The 16080-nt window shown below is 42.5% G+C and overlaps 1 protein-coding gene across 1 annotated transcript; it reads left to right on the top strand.

The window, feature by feature from the left end:
• The first annotated feature begins 241 nt into the window (after window positions 1-241).
• On the top strand, window positions 242-8105 carry timm44 (translocase of inner mitochondrial membrane 44 homolog (yeast)). Its single transcript, XM_069680125.1, has 13 exons — window positions 242-288; window positions 800-907; window positions 1267-1470; window positions 1567-1647; window positions 1765-1914; window positions 2118-2254; window positions 2543-2628; window positions 3704-3796; window positions 4015-4139; window positions 4383-4433; window positions 4614-4703; window positions 5195-5305; window positions 6495-8105. Exons 1-13 carry the CDS (start codon window positions 259-261, stop codon window positions 6612-6614), a joined length of 1386 nt encoding a protein of 461 aa, XP_069536226.1. The 5' UTR covers window positions 242-258; the 3' UTR covers window positions 6615-8105.
• The last annotated feature ends 7975 nt before the right edge of the window (window positions 8106-16080 follow it).

Here is a 16080-nt window from a genome sequence, read left to right as displayed (position 1 = left end):
TACAGACGTGACTGTAACACAGGCTGGTGAAACATCAAATTGGAGCTTTGTTTGGATACATTGTTGCTTAGTTAGTCACATATTTATAAGTTTGATGGATGCGTTACATTCTTCCTATTGCAATAAAGCATACTTAGCTATACAATGAGTTAAGTAAAGCTCATGGGGGTAACGCGGGTTTCGCATGATCTGTGAAGTCCCTCCCACGTGGAAATGGAAGGTCACAACCGGAAGAAGGTCATAGTCATTCCATTCAAGATGGCGGCCCCCTTATGTCAGTGTTATCAGGTGAGTGCTTGTGAACTTCTGTTTAATATTAACGCATTTAAACGAGACGAAAAAAACGAGCGGAGAACTGAAACGGTGTTTTTGAACTACTTTGTATACTCCTGCCTGTATAAATCATGACTTTTGTCATGCACAGGCTGCTAACAAAGCGTTAGCTAGCTCAGTTAGCTCTTTCTCTATGGAGATGTCCAGCCGGTATTTGAACTCAGGAGTACAGGACGAAATAGTTTTTCAAGGAAAAGGACAACTTTGTTATGTAGCTGCATAGTTTTATCTTCCGTCAACCTTCCTTATGAACAGTGTCTATTTAATGTTAATTAATGCATGTGTGCTTTGTCTTGAACACTATCTCATATTTTACTCCAAAGACTTCAAATTAACGAGCTTTAATGAATTAACTTCGGTAATCAGTGACATGCCAAACTCTTAATACTGGTCTGATCTAAATACTGAGCATTGTTTGCACTGAAATTTAAGAACAATTTTTTATCTCTGTGTCCTCAATGTCCAGATTTGTGTAAGAAGAGGCTTGGTGGCATTCCCTTCCTCTTCCTACATGCTGCTTCACAACAGACCAAATGTCTACAGGATACGTGGGCTCCTCACGTGCTCCTCACAGGTACACACATTTGACATGAGCTGTGCTACTACTTCACCTCTTTCTGGGTACTAGTTATGCTTTGCAGGCTATGTGCAGCTATCTGCCTCCCTCTGTAGAGAAGTCCTTTGGTGTTAGGGTTTGATTATGCTCTCAATCCCAACACACCTCTGTACAGTTTTATTTTAATAAAGAAAACTACATTTTCGGGGTTCTTGATCAATAATACTGTAACCAAGAGGATCACCTAGCTAAAACTAATGAACCTTGCTACCGCGAATTAGCAACAAAATGAACATAAATGTATGTGTGACCGAACTGCTCCAAACATGCTCAGAATTCACAATTGTTTGTGTTGTTTTTATTCATTTTAATCCAAGGCGCTTCAGTCACCCCGTCCGCAGGTGAGGTATATGTCAAGTGAAAGAGGCGGTGGCAGAAAAGGTTTCCTTGGGGAGTTTCTCGACAACCTCAAACAGGAGCTTAACAAGAACAAGGAAATGAAAGACAACATCAAAAAGTTCCGGGAAGAGGCCAAAAAACTGGAGGAGTCAGATGCACTGCAGCAAGCCCGAAGGAAATATGTCAGTATTTGTCCACACAGACCCACAGCACTTCTTTTCATGTTCATATCAGCTAGTGTTGATTACCGGTATGTTCTACTGTCTTCTCTTCCCCAGAAAACTATAGAGTCTGAAACAGTAAAGACCTCCGAGGTTCTCAAGAAGAAGCTGGGAAACATCTCTGAGACAGTTAAAGAGGTAAATGTGACTGTGGTCTTCTTATGATAGATGTATGCACGTCAGTTGATCCGTCCATGCTTACCAGTTCTATGTGTGTGTGTGTGTGTGTGTGTGTGTGTGTGTGTGTGTGGACAGGGGCTTGGGGAGGTCAGTCGTACAGAAATTGGGAAGAAAATCAAGGAGGGAATGGAGGAAGCAGCCAAAACAGCGAAGACCTCAGCAGAGACTGTCTCAAAGAGTGGAGAGAAGCTGGGGAAGACTGGTGCGTTCAGAGCAATATCACAGGTATGGAGTCGCTGCTCTCACTAAACAGCGTGATGATACAAACAACAGATGCCTGTTATTTAATGATGTTTCACTTGATTACCAAGTTAATGCACCGCTCACTCTGTTTCATAAAGGTAGATATATATGCACCTTTTAGAAATAAATTAGGAATAAAAATATACAGTTTCTTTTAAGGGATATTCCTGTTAATGTGATTTCAGGGCATGGAGAGCGTGAAGAAAGAGATTGGAGACCTGGGTCACACCGGCCCTTATCGGCCTCCTGCCAAACTCAGGAAGAGGAGCGAGTTCTCCTCCAAGGGGGCGGGCGATGACAACAAGGTCTTCGAAGCCAACGAGTACGTGAGTTCTCTCTGCTTTGCCCTGACACTGGTGGGGGAACGTCTCTTAGGATCAGCGTTAGCTAGTGACACATATAGCCTCTGAGAATCCCCTCTGATCAGGTACCAAGAGGGAAACAATAACGATTTGTAAACACAAATGTCCTTGATAGGGTTTCCTCTACATTTAATTTTTTGTTCCTAAATACAGCAGGGGTTTCCTTTCTGTGTTAGAATGGTCAAATATTATGGTCAACATGTTTCTTTCAGCCTGCTGTTCTGAGCTTTACTTTGTGTGTTTTTCAGGGAAGCTATGGGCGTGGTGCTCCACAAAGACTCAAAATGGTACCAGCAGTGGAAGGACTTTAAAGACAACAATGTGGTCTTCAACAGTAAGGACTAACTGAGCTCTTTTTCTCTGCTGCCTTGGCTGTTAGATTACAGAATGCGTTTAATCTGTGTGCGTTGGACTAAAGAAATATTGACTCCAACTCAAAAAGAAGTGAAATCAGTGATCTCAAATATTCCACTTTGTGTTGGAAAAGATTTGTTGGAGGTTTTACACAGTGTAGGACACATTTATTGAAAGCAAAGTTGTCCAAGTAATAAAACTTAATATATGAGAGATCCAATTAATAGACTGTGCCTTAATGGGTTTAGGCTGAGAGGGTGTAAAACAAGGGTTTTATGAAGTGATTTTCGTCACTGTGCTGAGTTAGACAATATTATGCATATTAGTTGGGGAAACAGTGTTGATCGTTAATAATGTTTGGACAGGTGAAGGAAATTACCTGGGTTACTGAAAAGACATTGCACAAAGCCTACAGATCTGCAACATCAACACTTTTTATTCCCCCTTAATGCGACAGCTGGACTGTGAACCAGAACTTCAGTTTTCTGTGAAAAGCTAAACCTGCAGCAGATGTTTTTTTTTTTTGCTCATCAAAGTCAGCAGGATTGCACTCTGTAGCTCCAATAGTACTCACAATGTGGGATTGAATCATCGCAGATCTCCTGTGCCTGTACAATGTCTTACACAACATAGAACAATCAACCCAAAGCTTTCCTCAAAGGCCTTTTAATAAGTTGGTATGTGTTCTGTTTTAAAGGCTTTGTATGACATGCAGGTGTAGGCTGCACTTTTCAGATGCGTGTGTGTGTGTGTGTGTTTCTGTGAAAGTTTCTTGAAGAGATGTGAGTGTGTTAGTACATGTATTTATCTAGACATGTATTGGAATTATACAACAAATCATGTATCAGCCAGCAGCGCTGAACAGGAGCCTGTGGATTCCTATTTTTTTACAGGAAAATGTATGTTTCCTCCCTGTGAATGAACTTTATATAAATTGTTATTATATAAATAGGAAATATTTTTTGAACCTTAATGAGTGTGTGTGTGTCTTGGGTGGAGAAGATGAAAGCTTCAGGCTTCATCTTATAATTGTGTCTTCCTTATGTTCACTTCAGGGTTCTTTGAGATGAAGATGAAGTATGATGAGAGTGACAACGCCCTCATCAGAGCCTCTCGTGCTGTCACCGACAAGATGACTGACCTTATAGGTGAGAAACTTCTGCTTTGATTGTCTTTCATATTTCAATCCCACTGGGAGGTTTATTCAAGCTATATGTACTTCAGGGGATCTATAAGTACCTGTAAATTCTTAAACGTTTGTATCGTACACTTCAGTTGAAAAGTTTGGAATGACCTGGTAAATTTCTTTTAATGAATGCATTTTTTCTGATGCATGTGTTTCCTGTCTGTGTTAATTTGTGTGTAGGTGGGCTGTTCTCTAAGACAGAGATGTCTGAGGTACTAACAGAGATCTTGAAGGCGGACCCATCGTTTGAAAAAGATTCTTTCCTCAAGCAATGTGAACACGATATCATCCCCAATATACTGGAGGTATGTTAGCCTGCAAGCAACGTTGGTACGAGTGTGTGTGTGATCGGCTTGTTTAGGCCATTGGACAACAGTTTTGTGATCAATTGAACACAGATCAAAGAATAAGAAAAACTTAATTGTGAAACAAATATCACAGATGATGTTCAAATATGAAACGTAGATAGACCTCTGATATTCTGTATCAATGCACCCTTTCAGCTGTGTCCAGTGAGTTATTTAAGAGAGTGTTTGTTTCTCATGCAGGCGATGATCAGAGGGGAGCTGGACGTTCTGAAGGATTGGTGTTATGAAGCGGTACGACCTTTTTGTTGTTGGTCAAACACCAATGATGTCTTTGCCTTTGATAAGTAAAGACAGATAAAAGAGAGCACGCTGGTGGCATTGGTGCACACATCACCTTTGATGAGCAGCTCTGCATTAAACATATGGTCATAATGTTATCATATCTTCTTTTTCTCCATGTTGGGCGTGCAGACATATAGCCAGCTGGCACACCCTATTCAGCAGGCCAAGGCCATGGGACTTCAGTTCCACTCTAAGATCCTGGACATTGATAATATTGATGTAAGTTACTACAGACTACACCACATAAAGCCTGTTAATGAAGCTTTGAGACACTCCAAGATCTTCTTAAATGCCTCTAATTCACAAGTTTATTAATGAATACAGAAGTTTTTGTTGAGCATAAGCAATCCCTGAAATACAATAATTTGGCCCTATGCCATTACCTGGTTACATGAATGATAATTATAAACAAAAGAAAGGGTTTATTTTAAGCAGATATAGAATTTTAGTTGCATTGACTTTCTTTTCCTACATGACAGCCTACAAACAGACACATAGCAGCCTTTGTAATACACACCCATTGCTTTGCTTGGATTTAGATAATATGATAATCTACAGGAATAGAGTCCCACTATAACTGTGTTTAGGGTTATTCTCAGAGTGCTTAGGTCATTTTAACAGTAACTTCTGTTTTTATTGCAATCAAGCAATCACATTGTTATCAGGAGTACAGTAGGTAAAGTAAATACTGCAAATATTCTCTTCTCCAGTTGGCCATGGGGAAGATGATGGACCAGGGTCCGGTGCTGATTATCACCTTCCAGGCTCAGTTAGTCATGGTGATCAGAAATACCAAAGGAGAGGTGGTGGAGGGAGACCCAGTAAGTTACGCACGCACGCAAGCGCACACACACACACACACACACACACACACACACACAAGCAAAAACGCCATTATCATAAAGAAAACAGGCTTTGATTTACTAGAATCTGCTAAAAGTAATGATAAAAGTAAAGTTAGTCTTAAAGCCTCAGTCCTATCGTGCTATCAGGGGCTAATGTCATAATTGTAGGGAAAAAAAGCAATTTTGCTCTGTGCCTTTGGAGGACGCTGTCCGCTTCTCCAATGGGCCCTGGAAAACCTCCGTCAGACTACGTAAAACGTGCCATCCCGTGGACGCCTGGGAGCTTGTCGCCCGCCTCCGATGTATGCAGTGTTAATTTAAAAAAACACGTACCGTAAAATGTAATCATTTGTCTGTGACGTGCCTTGAAACGCTGCCTGCTCTCCTGTTTTCCCTCCCAGACATTCCACATTTATAACTGAGTAATTTCTCATTCAAAATCGTCAGGTTTGAAATGTAGACTGCAGACCTGAACATTTTTTAGACGATCCACTGGTATATTCTCGTCCCATTTTGGATTCTGTACCGTTCTTGTCTGCAGCGACAACGATAGTATTTCACTCCAGCGTCTCTCACTGGGCCGTTCCTTTCAGAGGGAGGGGCGCAATGCACGCTGGGTGTTGTAGGAATGTAGAATGGGCGAAACCACGAGCTGTTTGTACAACTTTCTCCACAGCTATGGCGCCAATTTTAAAAATAAATGCTTCTATTGATTACAGAGAACAGCGGCTTTTTCCGGGGGAGAACTGCTCCTTTAAGCAGGAATTGTTTCCAGAAAGACATGAAACTGCGTCTTACTATTTAGGCACGGTTTTATATCTTAATAGGCTGAGGATCCAGACTGAAGCTGTAGTGGTTGTAAATCAGCCGTGTTGTCCTCTCAGAGCACCTCAGGGACACCTGTGATTGGTTAAGAGGTCACAGTATCCACTCAGTACCATGTAGTTGGCATTTGCCCAGTGTTCAGATTATAAGACTCCTGCAGGAGGATTAATGGTGGATCGTTTGTTCTTCTGTGTTTCATCAGCTTAATCCAAATGTCTGGACAGCAAATAACAGACTCTTTTTAAATTTAAAGTTTGCATTTGTCTTCAGTGTTTCACAATGATTAAAGAATAACTGAATAATAAGGAATGAGTGTAACCACCTGTTTTTCTCCGCCCAGGACAAAGTGCTCAGGATGATGTACGTGTGGGCTCTGTGTCGAGACCAGGAGGAGCTCAACCCATATGCTGCATGGAGACTACTCGACATCTCTGCCTCAAGCACAGAACAGATCCTCTAAGACTCTTTGATACACACTACAAATGACTCAGGAGAGAACTTACTGTACGTGAAGAGGCCCTGGATCCGGCTGTGTGTTCGCTTCACAACAGTGAAGTGTTCACTTCACAACAGAAACATTATGGAGCGGTGTTGCTAAAAGATTGTTGCTTCACTCTCTTTGTTTTAGCGCACTGGCTTTGGGATCGTCACTGGCAGCCTAGGTTTTCTTTGAATGCCTGATAGTTATTTTCTTCTGGCTTACACTAGAGGGCGGTAGAACACCAACAACTTTCTGCAGTGTCTTAAAGGTTGTCTGGGTATTAAACTGTAGAGTAACTGTTGTTGGCCTTTCAGAGATATATTACATTTTCAGATTAAGCTCTTTTATTTTGAAAATGACAAAAGAAATCACCTGAAGTTAACCCCTGAACATCCAGCTGGCGGCAGTATGTCTCTCTTCCTCTCTGAGGCGTCGTTATCTTGGTGGTTGATGGTTCTGTGGCCAATCAGTGCTCTCCTAGGTCCTTGTTTGTATGATAATTGTCTGGCGTAATTGTTAAACTGTGAGAAAGTCTATATTTATTATGAGAAATAAACACGACCCCTGTTTTTCACACTAGCTGAAATTTTTGAAAATACATTTCTATTAAATATTTTTACCTTCTACCCTGTGAATGGTTCAGCTTTTCTTCTGATCTGGAGTGTGTCATGTGACTCCTTTTAGGGCAGTTATTATTTAAGTTAAATCCTCAGATGGGTTTCAGTATTTGCTTAAATATTTCCTTCGGGAAAGTTGCTACTTTGGGTGAATTTTTCACAGTTGTATTTCCAAAGCAGAGCTGGAGCGCTCATTTGCTTTGAGCGACCTTTAGCTGCCTGTATAAACATGACTGTACACACAAACCGACCATGCTCATTATGGCAGCTTTCATGGTGTGGAGGAGAGAACCAATGTGACAAAAACACCATGTGCCATCATACAGATTCTTCTGATTCTTCTCACTGTTATCACATGATATATGCTTTTACCTTCAGTTTGGTGGAGGGTTATAACTCACTGCTACATATGCTCAACGTGCCATGTCGTCGCCCTAAACATCAGAGCCATATGGCATAGAATCAATCACCCATAACTCCTCTGTGGGACAAATAACACTTGAGGATGCAATAGATAAATGGAACCCATTCTGCCAAATCCCGCCTATAATCTGTCGTCACGTGTCTGCACGGTTCTTAAAATGGTGCTGGCTGTGTGGGCAAACATGTTGCACTTTTAGTATGTGTAGCTCCAGTGAGAATCATTTAAATTCACAGGTAATTAGACTTTATTACAATCTATCTATCGTGCGTGCAGATTTCATGGTGTGATCTTTGGGTCTGTAACCCGAGCACCTCTGTTGCAGATGATAGTTTATAAAAGCTAAAGAATGTAGATTGCCAACAAAGTTGCACCAACAGGTAACTATTGCTGCATTTTCCATCTCTGCGTTTGCCCATTTCCACTGTGTAAGACGACACCACCTCAATTAAAGTGTCTGAATTGAAATCACCCTGACAACACAGTTTCTGTCCGCTTATTTTTGTCTGTTTTATGTTTTGTCCTCTTGTGTTCCTAAAAGAGCAAACTAAATCAGGTTCGTTCCCCCCTTAAAGAGCCCCTGCTCCATTCAGGACCCATGCTTCACTTCTGACGTGTCTGAGACGCGTTTGAAAAAGGGTGCAGATGACATGGTGTGATGTTCACGGTCCTTGGCAGCAGTCAGACAGCTCGGTACAGATGGTGGGATGCAGAGCAGCATGAAGGGTTGCATTCATTTGGACCGGCCTGCTCTCATCCAGCAGGATTGATTGCAGCGGCCTTGTGTTTGAAGGTACGCGCTGGCTTATAAAGCAGCATGCATGTCGTGTATGCTTCCATGTGCACTGAGCTCTACGTCCATCTGTACATGTAGACCTGCAGCTCCACTGTTCCACGGTCCGTCCTGGATGATGGATCCTCTCTGTCGCTGAGCTGTGCTGAGGTTGCAGCTCCCCAATGTGGTGCTCATCGCTCAGGATGCACCCCCACAGCCTACACACAGGCGCAGGTATTCATGGGAGCCACTCTGGAGAATTCACTGCTGGTGAATGTTGGATCCTTTCAGACACCCCCTGATCAAAAATCTGACTTTGTCTGCACGCAGGCTTTTGCAGTGATTTCATTTTACATCCATTAAGTCTAGGTTTAGTTTGTCTACACTAAGGTATTCCCTGTTTTTGCAGTACTTACATAAACGCGCCCTGCTTACAGTTTAACCTCATCTCACTGACTTACAAACTGGTCCTCACACATCCACAGAATACAAACGTCACCGTCTGAGGAGCACAGAAGGCAGCAATCATGCAGCTGGCCAGCCGGGGGCCATTCTCACATTTGTATGCCCTTCCCCAAACACGCTCACACACACAAGCGATGCTGGGTCAAGTCCCAAGGAAGTAGGGCAGAAGTGTCACACAGACTCTCTCACTTGACGAGTGAGTGCTGACATCCCCCGTCGCGGCCTGGGATCCAGGTTGGCAGCCGCAGCAGGACTAACAAGCGGAGTGACAAATAGTTCAGATAGAAAGAAGTCCAGCCAAAAATATAAAAATTAAGAGGTCAAAATGTGTCTAATTCAGAAAAAAATATTCCCTTGGGCTTTTTATTAAGCATTCAAAAACCAGACAACAGTTAAAATGAAATATTAAAAGCAATAAAACAGCATGCAGACAAGTATCCTTGACTTTCACAGTGATGCCATTAAGCTAACTGACTGTGGTGTTCACGTCTCCCACCACTTAAGGCTGTTTTATTCCATGGCCTTTACATTTACTATTCATCCTTTTACCACAAATGGTATTTTTTCCAGCACATGCAAAGCGTCTCTCGCCTGTCAGACGTCCTTTTATTAAACATCCGCCCCATTTCCTGTCTTCCCTGTCATGTGTATGATGCCCCATTAACTATGCTGTCCTTGAGCTCCCCTGGCACCCAGTCTCCTTACGGGAGATTTAACCAGCACCGTCCTTTTCTCTAGTCCTTCTTCCATCTAATTATCTATTTTAATAGATTTGCAGTTGAGGCAAAATACACAGGTTGAGCACATCCTCTCATGTCTTTTGTAATCTCAGATAAAAGGAAGCAATATGGAGGCAGGAGACCGCACTAATCGTTAATAACAATTAAATGCATCAGATGATTTCAGATATCACAACATGACATTATTCCTACTTAATTTGAGCATTAGCTGCTACGACAACTCTCTGATGTGCCAGATGCACAGAGTCTTTTGGATAAAGCCCAAATGAAGGTCACCAAAGTCTTTCTGTGTGTAAGCGCGTGTGTGTATGAAAGTACTGGCGCCTACTCTGACCCAGATTCAGCAGGGCAGTGGGGCACTGTGCCAACATGTCAATTTATGGGCGCACAGGAAAGAACACACGCGCTCGCATGCATAGATGCAGTCAGACAACAACGAAGGAAGGTCAGGAGGGGGTCCCGCTGGGAGAGGGATTATGCAGGACGTTGGTGTGCGTCAGAGAGCTCACTGGAGCAGTGCTCGGACAGAGGACAGGTGAGGCGGAAACCGATAATAATCTCAATCTGGCCCTTTAATCATTGAAAAATTATAAATATGAAACTATATAATTTCTTCCAATACAAGATGTTCCTCCTTACTCGGCTGACACAGCCACCCACCTCATTCTGTAGTTTTGAGGCACAGTTTTTTATTCAGAACTTTAGACACATGCTGTGTATATGCTTTGTATCACAGCAGCTCCATGTCTGCAGCAGACATGTCATAACACAGGACAGAAGTATTCAAGGCCCTTTAACGTACTTTTGATCTGGGGTTTAACTCCATATTTAAGAGGGTCACGCTGAATAAAAACAATGGTTAATTTAACATCATTATTATATCAACAACCTACTCTCGCCTAAGGTTAAAAAGGTTAAATGTGGAGCGCTGGTTTAGCTCAGTTGGTAGAGCAGGCGCCAGTCCTCCACGCACTGATCGCAGGCTCGACTCCCGGTCTGCTGATCATTTGGTGCATGTCATCCCCCCACTCTCTCCTCCCAACCCTTCCCGTCTCTCTTCAGCTGTCCTACCAGTAATAAAGGCAAAAGCCAATAAAATCATGTGTTAATGTTATCATTTTTTGTATTCTGAGTGTTTCCTTGTTCATCTGTGCACACGTGTCCCTAAACCAGTTAACATCACAGTGTGTCCAGGCGGCCTACTAACCCCCACAGGATACCATCTCCATTGTGTTGTTGTCTGGGCGTGTGACACTTTTACAACCTAATTTTGCACCACTTCTCTCTGGATCCTGCTACCTCTCAGAGTCCACACCTCTTCTGCTCTATAATGATAATTCAGGTATTGCTACATGTATGTAAAATGTCTAAACATTTGAGGATAGGATAGGCTCTCTCATATTACAAACATAGTTTACATATATAGTACTACAAAAAGGTGTAGTAGCTTCTGAGCCTTTGGTCGAGGACAGTCCAATAATAGGTCTTTTGTTTGGGGATATTGCCCTACATTAAAATCACACTTTACTTTCAAAGGTTATCCTCTTCATCTTTTCATAACGCTCCCTCTGTTATTGCTACTCTAACAGTGTTTGGGATCTAATATTGAGGAGCTTCTTTATCTTCCTATGAAAGTCGGTGGTCAATATATCCTTATCTCATTTTCATATATCGCTTCAGTCCCAAAAGATAAGAGATATCACAACCCAGAGCGGCGCTAACTTCAGAAGTGTGTAATGAAAAAACGGCGTCACTTAATGAAAAGACGAGGAAGGAGAAGTGTGGTCGGCGAGAGAGAGAAAGGGACAGAATACAAGGTGAGGTATGAGGACTGACTGACTGCAAACAGACAGTACTTGTTTAGCATTGTAAATGAGAGGCAAAGCAAGCGGTAAATTTATGGAGGGTCAGGTGTGCCTGTTCAGCAGTAATAGGCACAGAGAGTGCTCTAACCAGCCCCGTGTCTTACCCAACCATGCACGTCCAAAGAGCGGCAGGACGTGGGGGACGTGCTGGAACTCCCAGGCCCAAAATTACAGCCGAAACGCGGGATGATGGCTCTTATAGCTCTGTCAGACACAGCTCCGTGTGTGTCTGCATGCGTTGGTCGCTGATAAATTCGCCCTCAAGGCTGCATCACGCTCAGCGCAGGCACATACAGGTCACGCCAGGTCATTAAACAGACTTCTTCTTCTTACATTTTCCTTTTACTTCTCTCCATGTTCAATGCCTCTTCCTTTCCATTAGGTGTACAACTGCACACGTTGATAACTGTATAAACCTTGACGTCTCCAGATGGAGCTGCAGTGAATGATGTCACTCGAGTCAGCGTCAGTCTGGAAAACTAAATCTGGAGGTGTGACGTATTTGGCTCACTAGACCTCCGTAGCCGAATCTCAGGTTGAGGCTAAAGGTTTTAGAATACAGTATTAACTACGAGCACATCATCACCTTTCATATATCTAAATGCATTGTGGTTAATGTAGGCGCCATGTTTGACCTGGACAAAACTTGTATGTAATAAAAAAGTGTGTAAAAAAGGTAAGTCCAACACTACTAGCTGTGCACTGCTTTATTAGTAAAATACCACTTCTCTTTAAACTTGCTTAATTTGTATGGCTGATAAAAATGTATGTTACAAAAGTATGTGTAATCATTTAGATAACCAAATATCAAGATCAGGAGAATCTGCAAATATCAAGTAATATGAGCATATGTAGAAGCAAATCTCTCTCTATCTCACTCAGTTGAATTAACTTCAAGTTTACTCTGAAACTGTAGAAAAGAAATGCAGTTTATCCAAAGATTATTTAGGAGACCACCTTTTAGTTCCCATTGTAGACTATATAAAAAAAGAAATAGCCAGCGTGATGTCACCCACTGGTTCGAGGACTGCTGCCTTGAAGCATTGAGTTTGGCATTTTGGCCACCACCATAAAAGCCAGGGTGGACCTGGTGAGGAGCGAGGGGTTAGCGAACGCTTAGTCATCAAAATTACACAGTGGATGTCCAAGGATAATTAATTAGCTGGCTCATTAGCGAGTTAACGAGCCAATCTAACAAGCCAGGTGTGGTATGTTAGTGTTAATTAATACAAGAATTTAATTCAGCAAATAATCTGACACACCTCTTGAACAGGCTGTTAGTACAATTAACTGCACAGGAAGCCATGTTGTTTGTCTGAAAGTTATTTCAGTTGACAAACCTGTAACTCACTGTTGTCGTGAAGGGTCAAATGAGCTATAGTGTGTTTGTACCTGGCTGTGAACAAGTTTATTTGTGCTGTAAAGTTCGACATTTATATACTTTTTTTTAATTGATTATTTTTTGGCTTTTTATGCTTTTTAGAAGGAGGACAGTGGAAGGTGGCGGAAATGGGGGGAAGAGAGAGTGGGGATGACACGCAGCAAGGGACCGTGGGCGGGAGTTGAACCTTGGGCCACCGCGTCAAGGACTATAGCCTCTGTATGTGGCCGCCGGTTTAAGCGCAGAGCTAAACCGGTGCCCGTGTACTCCTAAATGTATTTCTAAATTTCCCTTGGGATCAATAAAGTATCAATCTATCCACCCACCCACTGAGGTCTATTGGGATAGACTTATTTTAAAGAACCAGCCTCAAGTGGTCATGCGAAGAACTGCAGTTTTTGGCACTTTGGCACCCCGGGTGTTGCCACATGTTGCTCATCTTTTCAAAATGTATAATTTAAGTTGACTCAAATCAGTAAACTCAATCGGCATCTTGTTTATTAACCCAATTATTTGAATTTATAGTGTACTACATGCTGCATTTGATTATGTTATACCAAATTACCTCAGCTTTAACCTCACAAGGTTAACTGATTTTCTATTGACTGATGAAGTATTAAATGCTTATGTTTGTTTGTTGAAACATTCAGTTAACCTTGCACTGTCCTTTTCCTGTTTTATTTTGAAGTCTAACATCTCCTGTCATTTCAGTTCCTGTCCTCACGTGTCTCTGCTCTCTTGATTATCAACACCTGTTGTCATCACACACCTGCCCCTGATTATGTCGTTAGTCACCCGGTGCATACGGTTCCTTTGTGCTCCCTCTTCATTTGCCAGACTGTCTTTGTTATTTCTCGTGAGTGCATTGATTTTCAGCTACTTCATAGTTTTGCTTCTACGTTTCGACTCTGCCTGGATTTTGGATATTTGAGTTTTTCTCTTTTCCCGCACTGGACTTGTAAGCTACTTCGGACTGACCTCAAGTGAGTCTCACAGTTATCTGCAGCCTTTACAGTTGCAAAACAAACAAATCTCTTTATCAAATCTAACTTTTTATCAGTTAAGATTCAGTAGATTTGAATTCCTTTCTTTAAAAATGTCATCTCTGTTTGTATGAGTCTAAATTTGTGTGTAGAGAGAGAGGCATGTTGCTGTATTTACATTTCCTCCATCGCCAATTCATCGGATCTCGCATTAGCCACTTTCTAGCTATTTCAATTCCATTACCACCCCTCTCTCCTTCCCCCTCCCCCTCTTATTTCAAAATCTAATCCCCTGTCCACCCAAGACACCATCAGCAGGCCCACCCTAATTGCAGGGAGCAGAATCTTTATGAGACCGGCGATTCTGCTGAGAGGAGGAAAAACAATGGAAGCAAATGCTGTTTCTATTGATCAGCCAGTGTCTCTGTCCTCCCTCCAGTCGGCTGTGTTTACTGTTCCCGCTCAGAGGGCTGATATGTCAGAAGATTTAGTGGCCTGGGTGCACATATTAGCCTCTGCGGGCAGAATTTCAGCAGATGAGCGGAGGAAATCGTGGCTGTAAATACAGGCTGCTCTGCTAACCAGGCACGCACAGCGCTCGACTTCACACGTCGTCTGGAGGAGCTTCAGAAGTGGCCATTAACTTCTGGCCCACACAGTGCAGACAACACAGAGAGCAGTATATCATAAGATTCATTTTAAAGTGTGTAGTGACGAAGTACAGATCAACAAGTGGAGAAGAGGTAAGTTAGCCAGAGGAACAAAATAAATGACTCATGTTTTTCTTTATACTCTATTTCATGAACCCTGTGGGCAGACTCTGTGACGGATCGCCTCACCTCCTGTGGCAGCTAATCTATGTGAGTAAATCAGAATGGGGCTAAAGCCAGAGGACAGCTGGAGAGGGCTACAGGTGCTACCCCGCTAGTCTGCTCCCCACAGCCTATCAATACCTCTAATGATGATGGAGGACTGGTTAGATTAACTTTCCACACCGTTACCATGTCCTATCAGTCATGGAGGCCACTGGGCCGGGGAAACGAATGTTAGCCTGTCAAAGGTTTGCATTTGCATAGGGGAAATTAAAGACTGCTAATCATTAAAAGAGGGGATCTCGTGACTGCCCTCAGAGGTTACTCCAGGACACGGCGCCCTAATCCATAGCAGTAAAAATAGAGTTACTTCCTTCACTCTCTGCTGCTGAGTGTGTGCGGCTGGTTTGGTCCCCTTCCTCGAAGAGCATGAAAGGTAGATGAGGTTATGAATAAAGAGTTCCGACGTGTACTCAATAGTTATTAAGATCAGGGTCAGCGAGACAGACAGGTGCAAGTAAGGTTGTTGTCTTTCTCCACATTGTGGGGAAAGGAGGAATAAAAAGACTGAGGGGAACATTAGAGGTCCAAAAAAAGGACTGACCCATGGACCCAAGAGTGCAGAAACACCCACGAGAGATGTTCCGATACCAATTCAGATACCTAATTGATTGTCTGTCGAGGGGTACCCCTTTAAAGAGGGGGTATTACGCTAATTTCAAGCTTCATATTTCACTCTGTGATAGCTTAGCATAACTTACAGTTTAAAAACAACTCCAAATTTTTCTCACACTGGTGCTCTGGCAGTCCCTCATACAGTCTCTGCCTGAAACGACTCAGTCAGCTCTGTCCCTTTAAGAAACCTAACTAATTGGTTGTGGGATCAGATCGGTGCAATGACCATCCTCCAGTACCCCATTCTGCATTTTAGGCTCCAGTATCAGATGCCGATACGCATACTGGTACCGGTATTGGAGCAGCTCTAACACCTAAACATGCGACAGTGCAGTGAGACATGTTATAGTAGCTAAAATGCAAAGGTTAAGGCTTATAGGAATCATATAGTTTGATGTTCCTCCATGACATAAGTCTGACATTCACAAACACACAGGTCACATGTTTTGCTGAATTTTTTTTATTTTTTATTGAACCTTTATTTAACCAGGAGAAATCCCATTGAGATTAAGAACCTCTTTTTCAAGGAAGTCCTGGCCAAGAATTGACTCCACTAATCAAGTATGTCCAACATGTCCACTCTGCACAACTTATCAGCACGAGCTCTCTTATTAAGGATTACTGACGTAAGATGAAGCGAGGGTTTGGGACTCAGATGACCTGTGATAAGACATTTTTCAGCCCGTCTAATTAGCCCAAACGTCTGTTCTT

Source organism: Semicossyphus pulcher, unplaced genomic scaffold (genome assembly GCF_022749685.1).
Source record: "Semicossyphus pulcher isolate SPU_LCO1_2020_fin unplaced genomic scaffold, fSemPul1.0.p SCAF_4, whole genome shotgun sequence".
Lineage (NCBI taxonomy): Eukaryota > Metazoa > Chordata > Actinopteri > Labriformes > Labridae > Semicossyphus > Semicossyphus pulcher.
This window is presented reverse-complemented; position numbering and strand designations above follow the sequence as displayed.

What these genes read in the sequence shown, in the direction of transcription:
- timm44 (XM_069680125.1), top strand. Translation starts at nt 259, where the DNA reads ATGGCGGCCCCCTTATGTCAGTGTTATCAG. An exon ending in CCTTATGTCAGTGTTATCAG is followed by an intron (nt 289 to 799) that starts GTGAGTGCTTGT and finishes CTCAATGTCCAG; the next exon opens with ATTTGTGTAAGAAGAGGCTT. An exon ending in AGGTGGTGGAGGGAGACCCA is followed by an intron (nt 5,306 to 6,494) that starts GTAAGTTACGCA and finishes TTCTCCGCCCAG; the next exon opens with GACAAAGTGCTCAGGATGAT.